The sequence below is a fragment of the Cydia pomonella genome, chromosome 20 (assembly GCF_033807575.1).
Source record: "Cydia pomonella isolate Wapato2018A chromosome 20, ilCydPomo1, whole genome shotgun sequence".
NCBI lineage: Eukaryota > Metazoa > Arthropoda > Insecta > Lepidoptera > Tortricidae > Cydia > Cydia pomonella.
Genome location: NC_084722.1, coordinates 9,680,925 through 9,704,305, shown reverse-complemented (window position 1 = coordinate 9,704,305; position 23,381 = coordinate 9,680,925). Strand labels below are relative to the sequence as shown.

The 23,381-nt window shown below is 36.7% G+C and overlaps 3 protein-coding genes across 6 annotated transcripts in view; 2 read left to right on the top strand and 1 right to left on the bottom strand.

Moving 5' to 3' along the window:
- Nucleotides 1-19,182, bottom strand: part of LOC133529201 (glucose dehydrogenase [FAD, quinone]-like) — a 27,412-nt gene extending 8,230 nt beyond the window's left edge. Inside the window, exon 1 of the mRNA XM_061866866.1 lies at nt 19,091-19,182. The gene's annotated coding sequence lies outside the window, so the exon portion shown is untranslated. The remainder of the gene's footprint in view (nt 1-19,090) is intronic.
- LOC133529320 (uncharacterized) lies at nt 3,724-4,986 on the top strand. Its single transcript, XM_061867016.1, has 2 exons — nt 3,724-4,044; nt 4,513-4,986. Exons 1-2 carry the CDS (start codon nt 3,877-3,879, stop codon nt 4,984-4,986), a joined length of 642 nt encoding a protein of 213 aa, XP_061723000.1. The 5' UTR covers nt 3,724-3,876.
- LOC133529208 (L-asparaginase-like) lies at nt 6,088-23,381 on the top strand. 4 transcript variants are annotated; one of them, XM_061866882.1, is made up of 10 exons: nt 6,088-6,106; nt 12,134-12,273; nt 12,984-13,103; nt 17,278-17,390; nt 17,995-18,120; nt 19,310-19,434; nt 20,461-20,693; nt 21,774-21,934; nt 22,402-22,515; nt 23,189-23,381. In XM_061866882.1, exons 2-10 carry the CDS (start codon nt 12,201-12,203, stop codon nt 23,252-23,254), a joined length of 1,131 nt encoding a protein of 376 aa, XP_061722866.1. In that variant the 5' UTR covers nt 6,088-6,106; nt 12,134-12,200; the 3' UTR covers nt 23,255-23,381. The 4 variants fall into 4 exon arrangements, with proteins under 4 accessions (XP_061722866.1, XP_061722863.1, XP_061722865.1 ...); XM_061866879.1 differs by having other exon boundaries at nt 6,102-6,178; XM_061866881.1 differs by lacking the exon at nt 6,088-6,106 and adding an exon at nt 6,108-6,126.

The window sequence follows — 23,381 nt, the reverse complement described above, 5'->3', positions numbered from 1 at the left end:
ATCATCATCATCATGTAAGTTTTAGCGATGGCGCGTCAAAAAACCTCTTTCTTAGACAAAGAAAACAAAATTGAGCCATTTTGGGGAAATTAACCGTCTCATATTAGAAGAGTCCGAGTGAACCAAGTCTATGCATGCCTCGTCACTGTAGTTTAAAAGTAAATACCTATATAGGGTGTTTTTAGTCACCTGCAATAATTTACGGGGTGAATGTTTAGGTCATACTCGTACGGAGCAACTTCTACTGTGGGACCAATACCGAAAGCGCCAAAAAAATTGATTCTCCCATACAAAATATCACCATCAGACCAGCCAAAATGTATGAAACAGCCAATTTTTTTTTTCGCAATGTCCTGTATTACCGGGTAATAGTACCAGGAGTCCAGGAATCGGGAGAAAGAACGACATCATTTTTACGTCACGTGACTTTAAACGTCATATTTTCATTGAAAGTTACCGTCTACGATGACACTGTCACACTCCGTCACTCTAAACTCTGTGCATATTTACTTTGGTCTGTTTTGCTCTAACAATATGTTTGCTAACTAAGTAGTTGTGTTCTACTCATATTAATGAAGCTTGTAAAAGTTATTCTAAAGATTTACATACAAAACCGGCTTTTTACACGTGTTCGTTAATGTGTATATAATGTAATAATATAACTATAGGTATTCTTATCGGTTCCCGGGCTACTTATACTTATGTAGTTTATGTAATATGTATATAGTTTGTCAAAGGACTATCTCATTTCAAACATAGACAGAGAGAATCATACTATCTTTGTCTTACACTAGTACTAGCACCCAAAAGAAATCGACGAGTATAGTTTTATTTGTTCTTTTTTACTGACAAATTGGTTTGACCAACTATAATTATGACACTACTCCACGTGAGCCATTAAAATTTTAATTTTTGTATTAATTTCGATTCTTAAAAAATATAATTAATTGATTAATATCTACTATATATTTACATTGTATATAGTTGTTTATTTTTAAGTTTAAAAATAATTAATCGATTAATTAATAAACCGTTTAGTAGAAATAACAAAACGGCCTCGTATTTTTTTACGGCGAAACTATAGATCACAGAAAATTTCAAAGGTATGTATGTACGTAAATAAAAAATCAATGCGAGTATGATGCAATAGTTAGTATAATGCCTATTAAATTCAGAAGCCATTACATTTTTAGGATTAAACTACCTATTAAAACGTGGTTAGTTTTTTCTAAGTTTGTAAAAAAAAGAGTATTTAATGCGCGCTCGGCAATATAAATATTTATTTACGCAATAAGATATAAATGAACTGGGTATGTACCTTAGTTTCGAATGCCTCTGAACGTGGTGCAATCCCGAAACTATACTCTACGAAATTAATCTCATTTCGGAAATTAATAATGTACGGTATAAGGCTGACAATCGCTTTTGTCGTCGAGATATAAACAGGACATTTACTCAAACGGCTTTGTACCGGCCTAAGCCGCTAATGAAATATGAAAAGTTATTATCATTGAGCAATTGGAGCGCCAAAATTGGCAAAAAAAAAAAAATTATTTTCAAAAATATTGATTTTGAACGAGTGAATTGTGTTTGCAAATGCGAGCGAAACAAAAGTTTTCCAAACAGTATAAGAGCCGATTAGGCATCCCATTGTAACAGAATCCGAGGTCACGTTATACTGGTTCGCCTGAGAACTGCGTGATCAATGGGAACAAATACTCGGTCGGCGCGCCGCCGCACTGTAGGCTGAAATTCGGGTCCCAATGACATGGAACCAAAGTTCTTATTTTTTTTGCATTGTTATGGTAACGTATAAATTTGGGACAATTTGGCAAAAACCTATAGAGAAGAAAATCAATGTAATTCAAGAACCGCAAAAAATTTGGTACCTGCCCCGGGCGCCATTTCTTTTAGTTACGCCCCTGCAGTTTACGGCCAAAAACGGAGTCTAGCTCCTAAAACTCGAATATCTTTAGGATGTTACTTTATAGATTTAACATTACATCACCTACAATTACATCGTTTTAGAGTTTAGGTATTTTCAGAATTATCCCACATTCAGAGAAATTCCGAATTATAAGTAGGTTAGTTTTCTACTTATTCCGTGAATAAATACTTCTGTCTCCGACGGTAACTAATAGTTCGAAGCAAATTATAGGTCGTGTCATCTACGATGACGCGCAGATTTATCAAATTTAACCTTTAATAACATGATATTATGAGTCAAGGCCCACGTCTTCGTGAATGACACGATCTATGTTTTTTATTTTATTTATCATCAACTACTCGAAAAATAGTAGTGATGCGCCGAATATAGACTTCACCGAATACGAATATTCGGCCGAACATTCGGTTCAGATCTTACCGAACCGAATATTCGGCCGAATTATTCGGTAAAACTAAACAGGTTTATGCAGGTCCGCGCGCGGCTCGCTGAGCGCGATTTCGACCCCTCCCGCTCGCCGCCCGTTACCCGTACTGGCCCAGCGCGACGGCCGGTCAGCTAGTCGTATCGTGTTTAGTTATTTGATGTCTTAATTAGTGATTGCACGGATTGCGGAGTGTTGTCGTTGTGATTGTTATTATTTGTTTTGGACTTTAAAATGAGTGGGAGTCGCAAGCGGTCGAATGTGTGGACGTTCTTTAATGAAATGGAAGACGATAAAAGTAAAGTTAAGTGTACATTGTGCAATTCGGTGCTGTCGCGCGGCGGCACAGGACGTACGGGGTCGACCTCGGCACTATCGAACCATTTAAAACTAAAACATAAAGAAGAAAGTGAAAAACTGGATAAGCCAATTCATTCAATTATTAATGTTGGAGAATTACATCAGCCGTCCTCATCGCGTGCGTGCGTACAGCAATCGATCGAAAGTTCTATTTCTAAAAAGTGGGACCTACAAGATCCACGATCTCAAGAAATTCACAACGCGATAGGAGAGATGATCGCCGTCGACAATCAGCCGATATCGATTGTAGAGGACGTTGGATTTAACAGACTAATTATTTATTTAATATTATATATTAAAACCGAAATATCCAATGCCTGGAAGGAAATATATGAGTGAAGTTATTTTACCAAAAATTTACGAGAAAGTTAAGTTGTGTGTAAAAAAGGATATTGATCAGGCAAAGGCGGTTTCTGTAACAACTGATATGTGGACTTGCACTGGCAACGTCACCAGTTTTTTAAGCTTCACCGCTCACTGGCTGAATGCTGAGCTCGCTGCACAACACCGTGTGCTGCAAATGTGTAACTTTACTGGTCAACATACAGCTGAAAAAATCAGAGCAAGCTTAGAAACAATGGCAGAGTCGTGGGATTTGGGTTCGAAAGTTCACATAATTGTAAGGGATAATGGGCCAAATATCGTGAAGGCGATCAATGACAGCCCATACACCGGAAAGCCATGCTTCATTCACACACTACAGCTGGCCATCAAGCATTCGCTGGATGCTCAACCAAACATCAACGAAAGCCTCACTGCAGCGAGAAGGATCGTTACACATTTCAATCACTCTAGTACAGCGCAAGAAAAAATGGTGCTTATCCAGAATGAGCTCAATTTGCCAAAACACAAGCTCATTCAGGATGTGACAACCCGCTGGAACAGCACTTTTTATATGTGCGAGAGGCTAATTGAGCAAAAGCGAGCTGTTTCACTGTATATATCAGATTACTCTGGCTCAATTAACTTCAACAATTTAACAGAATGGCAACTCGTTAAAGAATTGTTGACAATATTGCAGCCTTTTGAAGAGATAACAAGAATTACAAGCTTTAACTTTTCGTGCATTTCAGAAGTCATACCGCACGTAAATATTCTGCTCAAATATTTGGCCAAACCTGCAAGTGATGACTCAAACACTGTTACAATGAGGAAAAGATTACAAACGGAGTTAAAAGCCCGATTTGAAGGTATTCAAGATGACATTGTGTACACGCTCGCCACAATTTTGGATCCCAGGTACAAACTCAATTTCTTCAGCAATGACAAAATAGAACCTGCAAGAAAAGCCTTCCTCATAGAAGCTGTCGCGAACGTATTGCGAACCAGCTAATATTTGCCAACGTCATGGAGTAGATGGCGCTAGTAGTCACGTTTAATTTAAGTAACCGCTTCTAGGTTATTGGGATTTTTTGAGGGAAGTTGAGAGGGTAGATGAGAACGACAGTAGGAAAAAGGAGGTTGTGTGCGAACAAATCGACGCGGCAGTGATATTTGCTTTTAGATCAAGTCAAGAACGTTCTTATGGTGTTATTAGAATAATGATGTGTCTCTGGTATATTGTGACCAACGTTATCAGTACTCAGAGTGAACAGTGATCCAGTGAGGCTAATATGAACTTAAGGTAAACTTTGTGTGAGGAATGGGGTCGCTATAAGGGGAGGTTTGGAGGCGACTATTAAGCTCAAGAAACCAGGTGGATAATCATGTGATAATAAAGTCGGACACCAGCACAACCCATATCGTCATCTCACTAACATCCAGGCCTCGTATAGGTATGTAGTACATTTACATATCGCTTTCCAGTATCCGTAAAAGCATTAGCTCATTCGATAGGTTAATAAGTATGGTGAGCTTGACGACAGAAGCCATAAAAAATAATGATGACGAAGATAGCAGTAACGATGACGAAGAGCTGCCACGTAATAAAGAGAACATACCTTCAAACGAGACTCACGCAGATTTCTGGAGCTGCTTCGAGGAAGTTGCATCAGCAAAACCAACTTTATCCCAACCCATTGAAACAACTAAAAGTCCTATTGCTGCAGAATTGGACAAATATCTCCAGGAGAATTTACTTCAGCGGGACAGAAGACCTTATGAATGGTGGGTAAAAAATAAAGCAAAATATCCACTAATGGCGCACCTCGCTAAAAAATGGTTGGCAGCTCCTGGCTCTTCGGTTTACAGCGAAAGATTATTCTCTGAAGCGGGTAATATTTATGAGAGCAGAAAGTTTAGTATTTCTGTATCATAATTTACCGCTATTAAATTTTAACTATTGAACTTTTTATTTCTAGTAAAATAATATGTGTAATTGTGTATGCTTCCTTGGCATTGTCAATGTCAACATTTGCAATTGTTTTTGACGGCGAATTAGTGACAGACGTTGATATCGTGATGGTGATTTTTGATTATGTGATTAAACTGAATAATAAAGCTTACAAGTAAAGTTTTTTTGTTTTATTATAACCCTAATAATATCAATAAATATATAACTTAACTTTTATGAGCTACAAATAGTATGAATGATTTATTTATTATCAGATAAAATATCATTTGTTTATTCGGTAAATATTCGGCAGTTTTACCGAATAATTCGGCCGAATACCGAACATTGAAAATCATGCCGAATATGCCGAATACCGAATATTTACCGAATATTCGGCGCACCTCTAAAAAATAGTATAAGTCTAATAGGTAACTATTCTAAAAATCTAATACTTTATTAATCTAACATTACAAGTCTCAAGTCTCCATTCAAAACCTAATATTAACGGTTGTCTTAATCTGTTAGTTAGACGTATAATTTTGTAAGAAAGGAATACAACATTAATTAACTGATTGAGGCTTGTAAAGTTGTATACGCATATGCATATATTTTTATTATAATACCAAATGCATGATCTACTCATATCAAATAACAAAACGTCTGCAAAAGATGCTACACAAATACGAGTAGGTATAGCGCCACCCGCGCGCCGAACGAACGTCGTTGCGTGCGATTGTCATGAGAGGGTTAGCGCGGGGCCAGAGCGCTTAGCTCCGCTCCGAGGCCCCGCACGCTCAAGGGCATTGGGGCGACAATCGTCTTAACTGGGGAATCCCTAAATGCAACACATTTCATACCTACCTACTATGCTTTTAGTACGACGTGGTACGACTAACGTGTTTCCAGTTCCTTGCAGAAAATAATGCTTACTGCTTTGCAATACGGCTTTTTCTTCAACAATGACACTAATTCAGTTGTGACAAATGAAAACAAAGCGTAATGCATTGTATCCTCATTGAGTTGATTGAGGTTAATATAAACAAAACAATCGCTCATTTATAGTATTGATACATTGTTAGTTGTGGTTCACTGAGTGATAGAAGTGGTCGAGTGAATTTCTGAATAGTAATAACGCTCAGATAAAAAATATCACCGTCTAAGTTAATACCCAGGCTGAGTATGATTCTATAAAAAGATTATCGGTATTCGTACTATTACGGAATATTTACATCATGACGGTGATGCATTGACATATATATAAAGAACGGGCCTTACGGGCACTAAGAATGGTGCTAGTTCAGTGGTGTCACTCACGAATTCGAGCCAATCGTGCAGTCTAACGCAACTAGTTGCGAAATCATCAACCAATCACTGTGGTATGGCGTTAGACAGCATAATTGGCACGAATTCGTGTTAGACCAATAGTGGGACCGGATTTTTGCCCTATAAGTTTCGATAATTCTAAAGAGTGAAAAGTGATGTTTATCTGGTATGGGACATATTTTTAAGCATATTTGTAATATATGAAGAAAATTTAGAACGAGCGTTAGATATAAATAAGGTATTTATGTATTTTTATTGATGAATTTTGAATATTGAATTAAAGTACAAAATTTAAGCATCGTCTTTTATAATATGTATGAGGCTTTATGCTATCAAATTTTTAGAAAAAAAATCAACGTGCTACGTTGTCAAACTCAAATTAGCTTATTATTTTGTCAATATTGAATTAAAGTTTGAAAAATCCACAATATCATATCTAAATTCTTAAGTTAATAGGCAAGGCAAAAAATTAGAAGAATAGGATATGTGCTTTACAATTAATATGCGTTTTTTGTCCTGTAAGATCTAATATTGAATTAAAGTCCGTAGAGATAAGTCTATTACTATAAAATAATATATGCAGCCATTTTATGGAAAGGTAGAAATATCTGTGTGTAGCTTGCATTGTAATAGTAAAATCAACTTAAAAAGGCGCGAAATTCATAACCACGCCGCGCTGGTCCGTCAACATGTCGGCTCGGCGCGCGGGAGCCTATCGTAGCCGACCTAGTGAGCGATAGATACCTCGCCCCGCCCGCGCCCCCCGCTCAGCTTCGCAAGCGCTGTTTGTCTTTTCTTTCAAATCATTCATTTGTTTGTTTATCGTGCACATAAATTAGATGCGGACATTACATGAATTTAATTATAGAATAAAAGTTATTATGACTTCAAAATGAGTGAAAAATGTTTGATATGTGTACTGTACTGTACTGACTTAGTAACAGAGAAAAAACGAGGAATTGAGCAGTTAATAACTGCGAGCAAATAATCTTTCTTGGTGATGGGAAAGTTAAATATTTCTACGGGAAGGAGGAACTAGGTTTCCATAAAAAGTGTAGATTATACATTGAGTCGAAGGCTATACCGGCGTACAAAAGACTAATGGAGGTGGCATCAGAGGGCTTACCGCGAACCACGTTCGACGTGTTGCCTCCCTGTCATACTTACGTACGAATTTACAAGTGCGACAGAGAGGTAACACGTCGAACGTGGTTCGCGATAGGCCCTCAAATGTACTGCCAAGTGACGATGATGAAAATTACATTTTCAAAACTTTTGTCTTTTGTTACCATTGTGTTAGCCGCCTGTACTTACTTTCAACATATATTAGTAGTTTATGTTACTGCTACATAATAAAATGCATTAAAATACACGAGTGTGGGCTTAGGAAACGAACGAAATGAGTTTCTTAAAAAGATCACACGAGTGTTTTAATGCCTAATTATCTTATACCTTTAAACGAGCAATTCTTGTATATATATATTTCCGGGATCTCGGAAACGGCTCTAACGATTTTGCTGAAATTTGGTATATGGGGGTTTTTGGGGGTAAACAATCGATCTAGATTAGTCTTATGTTTGGGAAAACGCGTGTTTTCGAGTTTTCATGCGTTTTTCTTTCGACGCAGAATATGGTCGCTAATTTCGTGTTGCCGGCCACTATCCGTCTGGTCCAGCGGGTTAAGACGCGGACTGCTAAACGAGTGTTACGGGTTCGAATCTCGCCTGGTGACTAACTTTTGTTTTTTTTTTTATATGTTCAATTTTATATATAATTTTTAAATTTTTATTGTTTTAGACAAGTTTAATTTAGTAAAAGAATGTAGTTAAGATTATCACCTATACACCACCATATTACAATAAATAGTTAGTTATAACCGAGCAAAGCTCGGTCGCTCAGGTACTGTATAGTTATTGCAGGTAGTTCGCAATCACATTTTTAGCACAGGTATTATAAGAGAGGTATGGGCATTGTAAATGTCATCTGGCTCTGTGTGGTAGGGCACAGCACAGCGGATGTCATTCCAGATCTAGAGCAGAACCCAACTGGGGAAGTACCTCCACCTTACAGAAAATCGCAGCCAAATAACACTAGACCCTACTCATAGTGTTGTGTTCCTGCCGGTGAGTAAGGTTGCCAGAGCTCAACGAGGGGTGGGAGGGTGTTAGGGTCGGCAACGCGCATGTAACTCCTCTGGAGTTGCAGGCGTACATAGGCTACGGATACTGCTTACCATCAGGCAGGCCGTATGCTTGTTTGCTACCGACGTAGTATAAAAAAATATAAAAAAAAACACACAATTAAAATATTTCATACGACATGTGCTAATTAATTTGTCTCAGTGTAAACAAAAATATATCATAATTATGATATCAATTTTCAAATTCAAAATGGCGGACATGTTTTATAACTTATTTTAAGAAATTATGAGTAGTTTAAGACTTTAAAAAGCAAGAAATTGTTTCTTGCTTCTGTTTGTATATGTATCATGTAGTATTTGATGTTTTCATTATTTTTGAAAGTCCTCAGGGTGCCGATTACGAAAATGACATCCATTATGGAACCCAAGATGGCGGACATTCATTTTTCTTAAAAATCGGTATGGGTGTCATCTCCGAGGTTCTTCGAGGTTCCGATTACGAAAATGACGTCCATTTTGCAATACAAGATGGCGAACATTATTTTTTTTTAAAAATCGATATGGGTGTCATCTCCGAGGTTCCTCGGGGATCCGATTACGAAAATGACGTTCATTTTGAAATCCAAGATGGCGGAAATTATTTTTTCTTAAGTCGATATGGGTGTCATATCCGAGGTTCCTCGGGATTCCGATTACGAAAATGACGTCTATTTTGAAATCCAAGATGGCGGACATTAATTTTTCTTAAAAATCGATATGGGTGTCATCTCCGAGGTTCCTCGGGGTTCCGATTACGAAAATGACGTTCATTTTGAAATCCAAGATGGCGGACATTAATTTTTCTTAAAAATCGATATGGGTGTCATCTCCGAGGTTCCTCGGGGATCCGATTACGAAAATGACGTTCATTTTGAAATCCAAGATGGCGGAAATTATTTTTTCTTAAAAGTCGATATGGGTGTCATATCCGAGGTTCCTCAGGATTCCGATTACGAAAATGACGTCTATTTTGAAATCCAAGATGGCGGACATTAATTTTTCTTAAAAATCGATATGGGTGTCATCTCCGAGGTTCCTCGGGGTTCCAATTACAAAAATGACGTCAATTTTGGCGGTTCTTGTTGGTGCAGATTTCAAAAATAGAGACCATTTTAGAATTAAAGGTGGTTGATATCACGGCTACACACATCGACACCCATTTCAAAAAGTAGCGTCCGCCATATTTATTTTCAAAATAGATGCCATTTTTGAAATCCACACCCCTAAAAACCCAGAAAACAACACCCATGACGACTTTTTAAAAAAAGTGACGTCCGCCATCTTTATTTCCAAAATGGACGTCATTTGTAAAATTAGTACACATACATCATACAACATGAAAACTAAAAACATTTCCATCCTCTTTTGGGCAGTTGTGTAAGTCTGTGATAACCCTAGGTAGGTACGGAGACCTTGAGCGGTGTCGGCATTTACGCAAACATCAAAGGCGTCGGCCCACTGTTACTTTTTACACTGTGCTTTTAGTGTGTAAACGAAAACGTCACATGATATATCAAAAGAAAAGTTATTTTATCTTATACCTTTAAACGAGCAATTCTTGTATAACGATTTCGCTGAAATTTGGTATATAGGGGTTTTGGGGGGTATACAATCTATCTAGATTAGTCTTATGTTTGGGAAAACGCGTGTTTTCGAGTTTTCATGCGTTTTTCTTTCGACGCAGAATATGGTCACTAATTTCGTGTTGCCGGCCACTGTCCGTCTGGTCCAGCGGGTTAAGACGCGGACTGCTAAACGAGTGTTACGGGTTCGAATCTCGCCCGGTGACTAACTTTTGTTTTTTTTATATGTTCAAGTTTATATATATATTTTTAATTTTTATTGTTTTACACAAGTTTAATTTAGTAAAAAAAAATGACATAGGTAATAAGATAAATCGACAATAGATGGCGTTACTCTGTGACAAGTGCTGTAAGGTTAAAATCGATTGTAAATAATAATAATTGTCAGTTCACATTTTACTTTTTAAGTTTATGTACATTATCACCACCATATTACAATAAATAGTTATAACCGAGCAAAGCTCGGTCGCCCAGGTACTATATTACTAACTGTACTAGGTTGCCTTTTTAACAAGTTGGTCCAGTCCATGGTTGCCTACATTTTATATAAAAATCGGTTAATCTAGGCGACCATTAACTGGACCAACTTTTTTAATACGGCAACTTTCAAATAAGCTTTCATTTGATATATCATACGATGAAATAACAAACAAAAAAACTATCCGTACGCAATCTTACAAGGCAACCTACTTGAAATGTATCACTGTGAATTTTGTCTTACATTTATTTCTTATCAGAAATAAATAACATGAGGGTGCACATACCTTATAACGTATCTCTATATAACTATCGGTTATCAATATTAGCATTAGCGGTTAACAACAACATTCCCCTTAAAACAAATAACTATCGCGAGGAAAATACCAAGTCCAAACATCTGAAAAAAATCGGGAAAGAAAAGCTGCAACTGGCTTTTAAAATGGTACAAGGAAGGGTGGTCATCTGTATGAAAATGTGTTTTTTTTGTCTCTATTTGACCCAATGGTTGACTGGTAGAGAATGCCTTTTGGCATTAAGTCCGCCATTTGTGTTTTTTTTTGTTTGTGCAATAAAGTTTAAATAAATAAATAATATTCATGTAACGCGATAACGATTTCTACGTGAACGAAACCGCGGGCAATACCTATTATAGTAACAACAAAATAACAATTTTCTATTGCTATTAATTTAAAACACGCTTTAGGAATTTTTTTGATGGACCGTAGACGCAGTCAAGGGCACCCCGCTCCCCACTACCGTTGTTCGCTGCCTCCTGCCACAGCGCGCGGCGCGCGCAAACTTGCCGCGCGTTTGAAACGTAACGTATTTATATAAGCAAGGAATGCATACATATCAGTAATGAGTGTCGCCGTGATTTTATATTTCTAAATTTTTGTTTAGTAACTGAGATCATTGTTGATGATCGATTATTATTAACTCTACAAACTTTAATTCAATATTAGCTATACTGCTTAACCTGAAATCAATATCTAGACAAGCACATTGTCTACATGTCTAACTTTTTACTAGAATACTAAGTTGATCGATAATATCGTAATTTTGCAATATCAGCAACTCTAATTCTATATTTACAAAATAACTCGTGTTTTTACGTTTACCAGAAAGCAGCTGTTCCAGATTTCTAAAAACTGAAAATTGTACATAAATTGAAGTGTTATTCGATATGCTAAAGTTTTCTGTAACTTTAATTCTATATTTACTTAGTTATTAGCAAAAATTAAAATATTTAAATATAACCGAAAGCTCAACCTTAAAATTTCTAACTTTTTACCAAAGTATTATTTAACATACTCCCAATGACATATCAAAAAAGAAAAAACTTTAATATTATCGAAACCCATTTTTGTTCAACCGCTGGTCTATGTGCGGTGTGCGTGCCACCGCTGTACTGGCCTCATTCTTATTGCCCGTAAGGCCCGTCCTTAGATATATGTCAATGCGGTGATGTTATCTGAGCGTTAAGCCGGCACTAAATTCCACCCGGCCGTGGCTCACACGTCTCTTACTTGTCACTTATATATTTCTGCTACAAATGATCACTGAGCAGTAGTATTTCGTCCGAAACACGTGTGTGGAAACATTATTGTAATAATTCAATACGATAATTAATAAATATGACGCAAGTTAAGAGAGTGCTTGTGATCTACACTGGTGGTACTTTTGGGATGCTGAAAAATGAAAAAGGAGGTAATAAATGGTATAATTAAACTAGGTACTTAGTATATTGTAATCAATTTTACACGCCATAACAATTTCCGGTCTATTTTTATTTGACATAAATATAATATCTTTGGCAGTATCTATATGTTGATTGATTGATTGATGATTTAAATGTCCTCTACATTTATACAAATGATAACTCGTAAAAATACCTAATAGAATAGCATTATCTAATCTTATTCCGTTGACTAGTACAACAAGTGACCTGTAAACAGTATCACACATTTATTTTAAGATAAAAATATATCAGTATGATACATTTTTATCTTAGAATAATTATGATACATTTTTATCTTAGAATAATTATGATTCGCGCCTTTTCTAAAATAAAATTTGTTTCAATCGACTAAGTACGTAGGGGCTTATTTAACTAAATTACTGTGTTTTCAATCAATCAAATTTATTTACCCATTACATTGTGTATGTTTGCTAAATTGATTTGGTAGATGTAACTACCTTAAGCCAACACCAGGGGAATATAGCAAAATTTTAGATCAGTGTTGTCTTATTGCCTTACCCCCTTATTCATAAAACTTAAAAAGCTTCAATTAGTACATTTGTATGTTATCCCTTTCTTACAAATACATAAGTCAAAATAACAGATTGAGACAAACGATTCATAATTAATTGAGGCTTAAAGTTCCCTTTCATTAGGATGACTTATTTTCTTATTTCAGTACTTGTGCCACAAAAGAACATAGAGAAGGTGATCAGGCGCCTGCCACAACTACACGACGAAGAGTACTATAGAACGCAGCTCGCTAACTCCGAGGAGAAGGAGTACCTCGCTCTACCAGGTTTGTCTTTAATAACAATATAATAATGGTAAGTAAGTAAGTAAGAAAATATTCTTTAATGCACCAACAATTAACAGATATATTATATTGATAAATATATTATATATTATATTGATTATTATTAGGTAACTCGTCTTATCAAATTAAACCATTCAGATCAAAAACATCACCGATATACGCCATGGGAAAACTAAACCCGACAGATTTTATCACGTATTCCTTAGGTCATAAGGAGCAAATATGTTTTATGAGTTTTGGCCAAATTAGCCAACGGAATAGCTGCCGAAACGCATGTCAAAGCAGAGGCGTTTTTTCTTACTGCAAGCATGTTTTAAGTTTCCAAAGGCAACATTCGATATTGTTTTTATACAATTTATATATACGATACACAAATAATCGTAAATTACGATACTTAGGTAATAATAATATAATGTTTTATATTTACAATTGTTACTGTCTTATAGAATATGGATACTTGTTGTTTTTCTTATTTTTTCGCAACTGTATTAAAAAACGTCGTTCGATATACGTACGGAAATGTCATTCTTCACTCGTCCCGAGTTTTGCCACTCGCCTACGGCTTGTAGCAACATATCTCGGTACTCGTGAAGTAATGACATACTTGCTGCACTAGCATCGAAATTCTGCACATTATGAGTATTTATTTATGCACCTTGGTAAGAACAAAAATGAGTTTTTCGGAACTTATGTACGAAATATCATTTGATATTTACCAGTCGCTTTTCGGTGAAGGAAAACATCGTGAGGAAACCGGACTAATCCCAACAGGGCCTAGTTTACCCTCTGGGTTGGAAGGTCAGATGGCAATCGCTTTCATAAAAACTAGAGCCTACGCTATTTATTTATTTATATAATAATACATTATGATACAAGTGTGCTAAGTTGATCATTACACACGAGGCGATATTGTGCGCGCGAGCTGTAAGCGAGCGCGCAATAAGAAAGCCGACGTGGGTAATGACCAATGCACACGCGTTTCATACGACGTTTTTCAACAAACTTGCGAAGAAAAACCAAAACTAATAAATCAGATTTTTTTGTCAAAACAGTAAAGGTACCTACAATTTTCAAAATGGTGGCTTACAGTATTAAGTTATTAACATCGAATAATTGCACCAAAGCGTGCTGGGCTTGTAGGCACTTATTCACAAATTCATTAGAATAAGCTACCAACACGTTTTCCAAGAAAGACTAGGCGTTTTTGCTGATTTTCCATTGAATAAAAGTTTCATGTGCCGCCAATTATTTTTCACCCGATTTTGATGGTAAAAAGCTATCGTTCTCGGCTCTTGCCTCTATTAGTATTATTGGCAGCGTCAATTTTATGTGTTCTTCATTTTCAATACTTGAAAATGACATATTCGTCAATATATAAACTAAAAAATTTAATTTAAGATAACATCTGTATGTACCATGGAATGCAATTAATAAATGAAATGAAATGAAACATGCAAAACTATTCCAATTTGATGACAAATACGGAAAATGGCTGGCGCGTTATTTTTTTTTTATGCACGATTCCAATGCGCGCGCAAGGCAAAGGCGCGCACGAGTTCGATAAATAGCCAATTAAAAAAATGTAAAAAAACTCATATTTTCGTATTTATTTTCGACGGATGGAGATCAAATCGATAAAATGTTATGTTTATTCATTAATGTAATTTACGAGATAATTTCATCTATAAATTATGTTTAGTGTGATAAAACCTCTTTGAACTAACATTTGAAACCTAATAGTTGGTTTAAAAAAAAAATACTCGACCTAATTAAGAAGGCTCCGTTTCCATGCATATTATTTGCAATCAGTAGAGGGCGGAGTACCGGTGGCAAATTTCACACAAAAGGTATGGAGTCGCCTAAGTATTCTTATGATTAAATAAATAACGAATAAATGATTAATTTTGCATAATAATTTTTAGGAACTTATAGAAATTATCTTACGAGCATACAAATATAATGTAATATGTTGTTAATATCTATAATACATAATAATATGTTTTCTTATCAAAACATTATCATTAGGTACTAAATACTAGACTAAGAAGTTATACCTGCCAAACGATATATTAATTATATTATATTTCGACATTATATTTTTTCAACTGCTTTAAATCCACTGAGCAAGAAATACAGTGAATGCTACATTCTTCTTCATTATATATAAGAATTTCGTACGGTTCTATCATCCGCAGAATTGTTGCTTTACATGGCTTATTCATCTTGATATTTTTCGGTTTTAAATATTTAGCCGACGCAATAATAATTCATATAATATAGAAGTAAAGCAGCTGTCTAAATTGACAATGTCAAATAATTAGTTTCTAAATGTCTCATAAATTTGTAAATGAGTAACTTTTTGAAAAGAAAGGTTGCATATGGTACAAAATATTATATCGATGAATGGTGACTTTGTTAAAAGAAATTGAAAAATAGCCCAAAACATTTACGACATAACATTTAGGTGTTCCTGAAATCGATTTATGAAAATAAATGTTAAGTACTTACTTCCAATTTACGAGTAGGTACCATACTAAGTACATTAGGTAAATGAATAATTTTATTACTAAAATAATAATTATAAAAAAGCGGCCAAGTGCGAGTCGGACTCGCGCATGAAGGGTTCCGTACCATTTAAGACGTATTAAAAAAAAATCTACTTACTAGATTTTGTTCAACATTTTACCACTTTGGAAGTGTCTCTCACGCAAACTATTCAGTTTAGAAAAAAATGATATTAGGAACCTAAATATCATTTTTGAAGACCTATCCATAGATACCCCACACGTATGGGTTTGATGAAAAAAAAATATTTTAAATTATATGACGTTTTAAAAAAAAACTACTCACTAGATCTCGTTCAAACCAATTTTCGTTGAAAGTTTGCATGGTAATGTATATCATATATTTTTTTTAGATTTTTCATTCTGTTATTTTAGAAGTTACGGGGGGGGGGGGGGACACATTTTTTCACTTTAGAAGTGTCTCTCGCGCAAACTATTCAGTTTAGAAAAAAATGATATTAGAAACCTAAATATCATTTTTGAAGACCTATCCATAGATACCCCACACGTATAAGTTTGACGAAAAAAAAAATTTTTTTTTAATTTTATGACGTATTAAAAAAAAACTACTTACTAGATCTCGTTCAAACCAATTTTCGGTGGAAGTTTGTATGACAATGTATATCATATATTTTTTTTAGGTTTTTCATTCTGTTATTTTAGAAGTTACGGGGGGGGGGGGGGGACACATTTTACCACTTTGGAAGTGTCTCTCGCGCAAACTATTCACTTTAGAAAAAAATGATATTAGAAACTTCAATATCATTTTTGAAGACCTATCCATAGATACCCCACACGTATGGGTTTGACGAAAAAAGATTTTTTGAGTTTCAGTTCTAAGTATGGGGAACCCCCAAAATTTATTGTTTTTTTTCTATTTTTGTGTGAACATCTTAATGCGGTTCATAGAATACATCTACTTACTAAGTTTGAACAGTATAGCTCTTATAGTTTCGGAAAAAAGTGGCTGTGACAGAATCGGACAGACAGACGGACATGACGAATCTATAAGGGTTCCGTTTTTTGCCATTTGGCTACGGAACCCTAAAAACGACTCCATACCTTTTGTGTGAAATTTGCCACTGGTACTCCGCCCTCTAGCAATCAGTTACCTTCTTAACTCACTCGGATAATATAATGAAAAAGCCCAAGTATTATAATATACTGAAAAAGCACGCGTGTTTAATATCTAGGATTATGAGCCAAAAATCGGTGGAATAAAAACGTCGTTTTGAGCAAGTGTGTTGAAAAATTACTTTAATGTCTGTCAGTAGGTATGTCTAAACCAAGTCACATAGTGGCAGCATCACAGCTAAAAAAGCGTTTTCACTAAGTTATAACAGAAAAAAAATTCAAAAAATTTTCATTATCTAAAACAAGATCGATTTCATGAAGTTTTTATTTTTAGTTTCTGGAAACTTTGTATGACATTTGAGTCTTAGAGACTGCGGTCAATAATACACCTTTAAAATCTGTCGGGTTTAATAGACCCACGGTGTATGTATACCAACTAAGTAGATGGCACAATGAAATAAATTTAGTAAAGCCTTTTTTTTCCCCTTAATGTCGGAAATAAAATATTTCCTTTCCAGACGGAAAAGACACAGAATTGAAGATTTTATACAAAATTCACGAGTACGAAGAATTGAAGGACTCTTCAGACTTTACTCTCGACGACTGGATTAAGCAGGCAAGAGATATCAAGGTAAGAACGTTTTATATATGTAACTATAGGTATCCGAAAGGTACATTTTATTGCGGTCGCGATGTAAAGGAAACCCCGTACATAAAGGATGCCTCACGTTAGACCGGCCCGGGCCGGGCGTCCGACACTTCGAGTTCTATAGAAAGCATCACGTGATCACCGACCGGCCCGGGCCGGGCGTCCGACACTTCGATTTCTATAGAAAGCATCACGTGATCACCGATCACCGTCATAGAAAACGAAGTGTCGGACGCCCGGCCCGGGCCCGGGCCAGTCTCGTGAGTCATCCTTTAGACGTGGCATCAATAATGAGATAAATCTTAAAAAAACCTGTAAATTAAGTATTTTACATCAGTTTTTAAATACTGACAACATTCATAGAGTCAAACAGCTGCTTAATTTAGATGTGTCATTCGTTTCTATCTGTATTAAAAGAAATAGCGAGATTGGAGAAAAAAACATATAGAAACTGAAACCAATTCCAGTACCTATCTTTCATTAAACCCATCGAAAAAATAACATTTCTATAGGACGTTCAACTTTTAACGCGCAAAGCGAGTATGACTGGCGAAAAAACATAGTATACTCTGCTTATTTTTTCCAGAAATACTACCACGACTATGACGGCTTCGTGGTTCTTCACGGCACGGACACGACGGCGTACGGCGCCTCCGTACTGTCGTTCATGCTGGAGACGGTCGGCAAGACCGTCGTGCTGACAGGAGCACAGGTAACACGGGTGTCCAGAAATACTACCACGACTATGACGGCTTCGTGGTTCTCCACGGCACGGACACGACGGTGTACGGCGCCTCCGTGCTGTCCTTCATGCTGGAGACGGTCGGCAAGACCGCGTGCTGACAGGAGCACAGGTAACACGCGTGTCCAGAAATACCCACGACTATGACGTCGTGGTTAAAAAAAAAATTAAAATTTAATCTGTTTATTTCATAACAAAAAACATGCATTTTTCAACTACTCTTAAATTAAAAAGATTTTTTGAGTTAGGGAGTCTAGGCGTGTAGAATTAATTATACAGTACAATTCATCTTTAAGTATATAATATTGCATTATTTTCGCATTTTAAGCATGTGTTTCTTTATCATAGACCTAACTTACCCACATTCCTTGCCCACGACCTTCTAATGAGCTTACTAATTCATATGGAAATCTATTCAATATACGCGGTACAATGCATTTCCATACTCTTCGACCATATTCATTGTTTGTTTTTTGGACCTCAAACGTTGGAAGGTTCTCCACGGCATCGGCAATTCGGCATGGACACGACGGCGTGCGTTTCAGCTTGGGAAATATGAATCCCTAAAATTTTGTGAGCTATCTCGATAATTATTTTAATTTCGGAACCATGACGGTTCTCCAGATAGCCACAGAGCCACTAGTATTTTTGTATGAATGTAAAAGATGAGGAGTATAGGTATGCTTTGGGCTGTAGGTTGATGTCACCTTGGTCAAAACAATTGTTCCGAGAATAACAAGTTGCAGTATTAACTACCTATCCTCTTAATTAGAATAAATTGATTATCGAAATAGTACGGAATTACAATTTTTGTATACTCGACGCTCATAAAATAAATTCACATAGATTTTTATAAAATAATAAATGTTCAATATTTTTCTACATTAATTAAGTAGATTAGTTAAAAAAGTATTTAGGTTTAACTAAAATAAATACGCACCTTTCTACAATCCACTCGCTAGGACCACAAAAACAACCAAACACACTTTTAATGACTTCCTCGATTCACACGGCACTGACAAAACAGGCTTCATGCATATAAAATTATTTGAGGAGTCGATCAAGTCTAAGCACATTATAATGATTCAAAGTTGACGAACATGAATTTTAAATTGTGCTTTAAAGCGTTATATATAAGGTATGGTTTTGTCTGTCGCAGGTGCCCATCTTCCAGCCACGTAGCGACGGCAACAACAACTTTTTATGCGCGGTGCTGATCGCCGCTACTCAGCTTATTCCAGAGGTCACCGTGTTCTTTGGAGCCAAATTATTCAGGGGAACAAGGTACCTATGAGAACCATACATACATCTAGGCGTCTAGGCGTCTACTCCACCGACAAGAGCTATGCAATGATGATGATGATGATGATGATGATGATGATTGTATAAAAAGTTATTAGGCGCAGTGTATTTCGCTCGCATCTACCTATCTACCCAGACCAGCGAAATTTATGGACGAATGGTAATTGCATCAATGCCATAGATGTACCTTACTAAGATTATTATTTAAATGCATACCATACCTACTCAGACAAAACGGGATTTTGGACTGTAAGTTTATTGATCTTTTGTGATATTAGCAATTATCTGTACAGCCGCCATCAGATATATCGGAGCAGTCGACGTGTTCACAAATATCTGAACACGCCTGTATAGTCAAGGCACCAGAGTGCGTGTTTAGATATTTTTGAGCATCTCGGCCGCTCCGATATATCTGATGCCGACTATACCTAACTGTATATATTCTATATTTTATAAATGACAGTGACCCTGCCTATGAAGCCAACGGTCCTGGGTTCGAATCCCAGTAAGGACATTTATTTGTCCGATGAGCACAGATATTTGTTCCTGGCTTCCTGAGTCATGGATGTTTTCTATGTATTTCAGTATTTTTTTTGACATATATCGTTATTTGAGTACCCACAACACAAGCCTTCTTGAGCTTACCGTGGGACTTACTCAATTTGTTTAAGAATGTCCCTAAAGAGCATAGGGGGCGCCACTACAACAATCCATCACAAAGTGAGGGTTTAAACAAAGGTCTACCGCGAAACAAGAAAATAGAAAATTTCGTTATCTAACCTCTATCACTCTTGCATATTCAAGAAATAATTTTATTTATCGAATTTTTAAACCCTTTGTAAACAAACCGCCTTGATGCATCAATGTTATATTTTTATTATCTGTAAAAACATTTTAAAGCCATAGTATGTATAAAGTTACTCTATGTTTTACGAAAGGTGCTAGTGCTGCACTCTGGCGGCAGAACATTGCAGTAATAATCACTACTTGTACTGTAAAATTCCTCAGAGTAAAGAAAGTGTCAAACACCCGCATCTACGCGTTCGACTCCCCGAACTACCCTCCGATCCTAGAGGCCCGGACGACCCTGGATGTGGACCCGAAGATGCTGATCCACCCGCCCGGATCCTTGCCAGACGAGTGCCGGGTTCATGATCGGCTTAGCCGGAAGGTCTACACGCTCAAAGTCAACCCAACCATCACAGCTGAGGTCATCAGATCTGTGTTCCAAGGAATGGAAGGTAATTTTTAATGTTTCTGGGAGAATAAAAAATGGAGGTCTTTATGAGGATTAGAAATTCGTTTATATCTATCTTTGTCACTCCAATACGTCAAAGTGTTGATTTCACATTCTCAACTCGGTAGCTGTAGCTGGAGAAACGGCGATGCTAAATGTGTTGTTACTCGAGCTTCGTAGAGACCTATTGGGATCAAAAGATTAGATGACAGGAAGAAAAATGGTTATATAGATGTCATGAGCAGGAAAGCTACTAAAGATTTTTTTAAATTCCGGGGGTTGGTGGAGGGTTAAAAAAGCGTTAAGTAAATTGTGGGTTTGGTCATTTTGATAATGTATAAATTTAATGGTATAATTTTTCTATAACTTAACATAGGCGGCTAAAAGTGGTTAAGGTCCACGGGGTAGCAAGATAATCAAGATATCACACATATCTTAATCTGACGCGCTTGAGTAACTACAAAATTCCCTCTTGGGCTCCCCACCACAGGTATTACGGTACTAACTATAACTCTAAGAAGCGGACTTGATAGGGCCGATATGTACAATGGTATAAAGGTCCAATAAAACAATAAATTAAAAAAAAACTACAACTCTGAAGCGGGTAATAGGTAATGGGTAAAATTCAGAATTTGTCCTTTTTAAATCTGCAAAATGTCAAAATTGGTTACTTCGGTCAAAAGCGTAGTTGTACGACGTATCGCATGCACAATTGCCCATAACTACTCGCACCAACTCGGTGGCCCGACCGTGACCCGACTAAGCGCGGCGCGCGATAATCGTATTCACTATTATAGTCAAGGTATTAAATATCGACACGAACAAAGTGCTAAAAATGTGTCTACACGTCCTTATTACCTATATATTAAGGTAGTGTGTACATATTTTTGACCGGGTCTATATTTAATACCTTGACTGTACCTACATTTGAGATATTCCCACACATGTCATTCAATCATCGGGATTAGTAAAAATAAATGACTGTCAGTCTGTCTCTTACCTCTTCACACTAAAACCGCTGAAACGATTGAACGAAGTCCCGGGCAGACACTAGTCTGAGTAATAAATCTGAAGTATTTTCCAGGCGTGGTGCTAGAAACTTACGGCAACGGGAACATCCCGATCAAGCGCAAGGAGATCTACCAGGAGATCGAGCGAGCGGTCAAGAATAATGTACTAGTCGTCAATGTTACGCAGTGCATCAATGGAACTGTGCAGGGGAAGGCCATTTATGAGACTGGATTGGTGAGATCCTAATTGCAACATTCGGAAAAATGGATGCAGGTCATCTTTATAATGTTCATCTAAAATAAATTCATTAGTTCATTACCAAGGCTTCATGTTAAGTCTAAGAACAATTCCATTCCCTGTACACCTCTGTACATTAATAGATAATTCCGGCTACCACTGATACCACAAAGGAAAATACCTGTAGTTGACTCTGTTCACCCAGCTCAGATCACCCGGGTCAATTAAGTAAACTAAAATATAGCGCGATATCTAGATCGGCTCTCAAATTTGGGATGATTTATTCTGACTTTACACCTCTTCTCCAATCAATAAACTCCTGTGAAATGCACTGTTTATTTTTGTTTGATGTCCGTAAATGCATTTGCATTATTTTTACGTATTTAAATATTTGGCGTCCTGGGTCATGGTCCCCATGGCCCTCGGGTAAATATGTACGCCCCTGACCATAACGTATCTTGCAGTTGCTGGTAGAATGCGGAGTGGTGCCGGCGTTCGATATGACGGCGGAGGCGGCGTGGGCCAAACTGTGCTACGTACTCTCCAAGACTGAACTCAGCTATCAGCAAAAAGTAGAGGTGAGATCGGTTTTACGTTTGTTATTAGTTTGTGGGTCCGTCCACACACGTTTCAAAAAAAGCAAAACCGCAAGAGGTAAAACGGCAAATATTTGGAAGTTATAAAGGTCAATCCAGACGGGATGAGGAAATAAATTGGCGTCAATCTCATCTAGTGTCCACACGTAGGTGGTACACAATTTAATCACAAATTTTAGATTTTTTTTTTAGATTTCAACCGCAAGCAAGCAAGTGCGACCGGCGAGCCAATTTTATTTTTTAGGGTTCCGTACCCAAAGGGTAAAACGTGACCCTATTACTGAGACTTCGCTGTCCGTCCGTCCGTCCGTCTGTCACCAGGCTGTATCTCATGAACCGTGATAGTTAGACAGTTGAAATTTTCACTGATGATGTATTTCTGTTGCCGCTATAACAACAAATACTAAAAACAGAAAAAAATAAATATTTAAGGGGGCTCCCATACAACAAACATAATTTTTTTGCCGTTTTTATAAATAATGCGCGCGAGTCCGACTCGAACTTGCCCGGTTTTTTTTACTATAGGTGAAAATTGTCCTCGTCTGGACTGGCCGTAAATTAGATATGGGTATGACGCATTAGGTATTTGCTTTATATTTGATATATTTCTATTCATCTCGAAATTAAGTCTAAATTATTTTTGTATTATTTTCAGTTGATGAAGACGAACATTCGTGGCGAGCTGTATAATCCGAACCACGTAGCTATCAACGGAAATTGATTAAGGTCTTTACCCTAAAGAGATTTCTAATGAATTATGATATTATTAAAAAAGCTTAGTGTAAAACACATTTATATACCTGTGAGTGCTCGAATAAGAAAGTAACGATTAAAAATGAACTTATTTA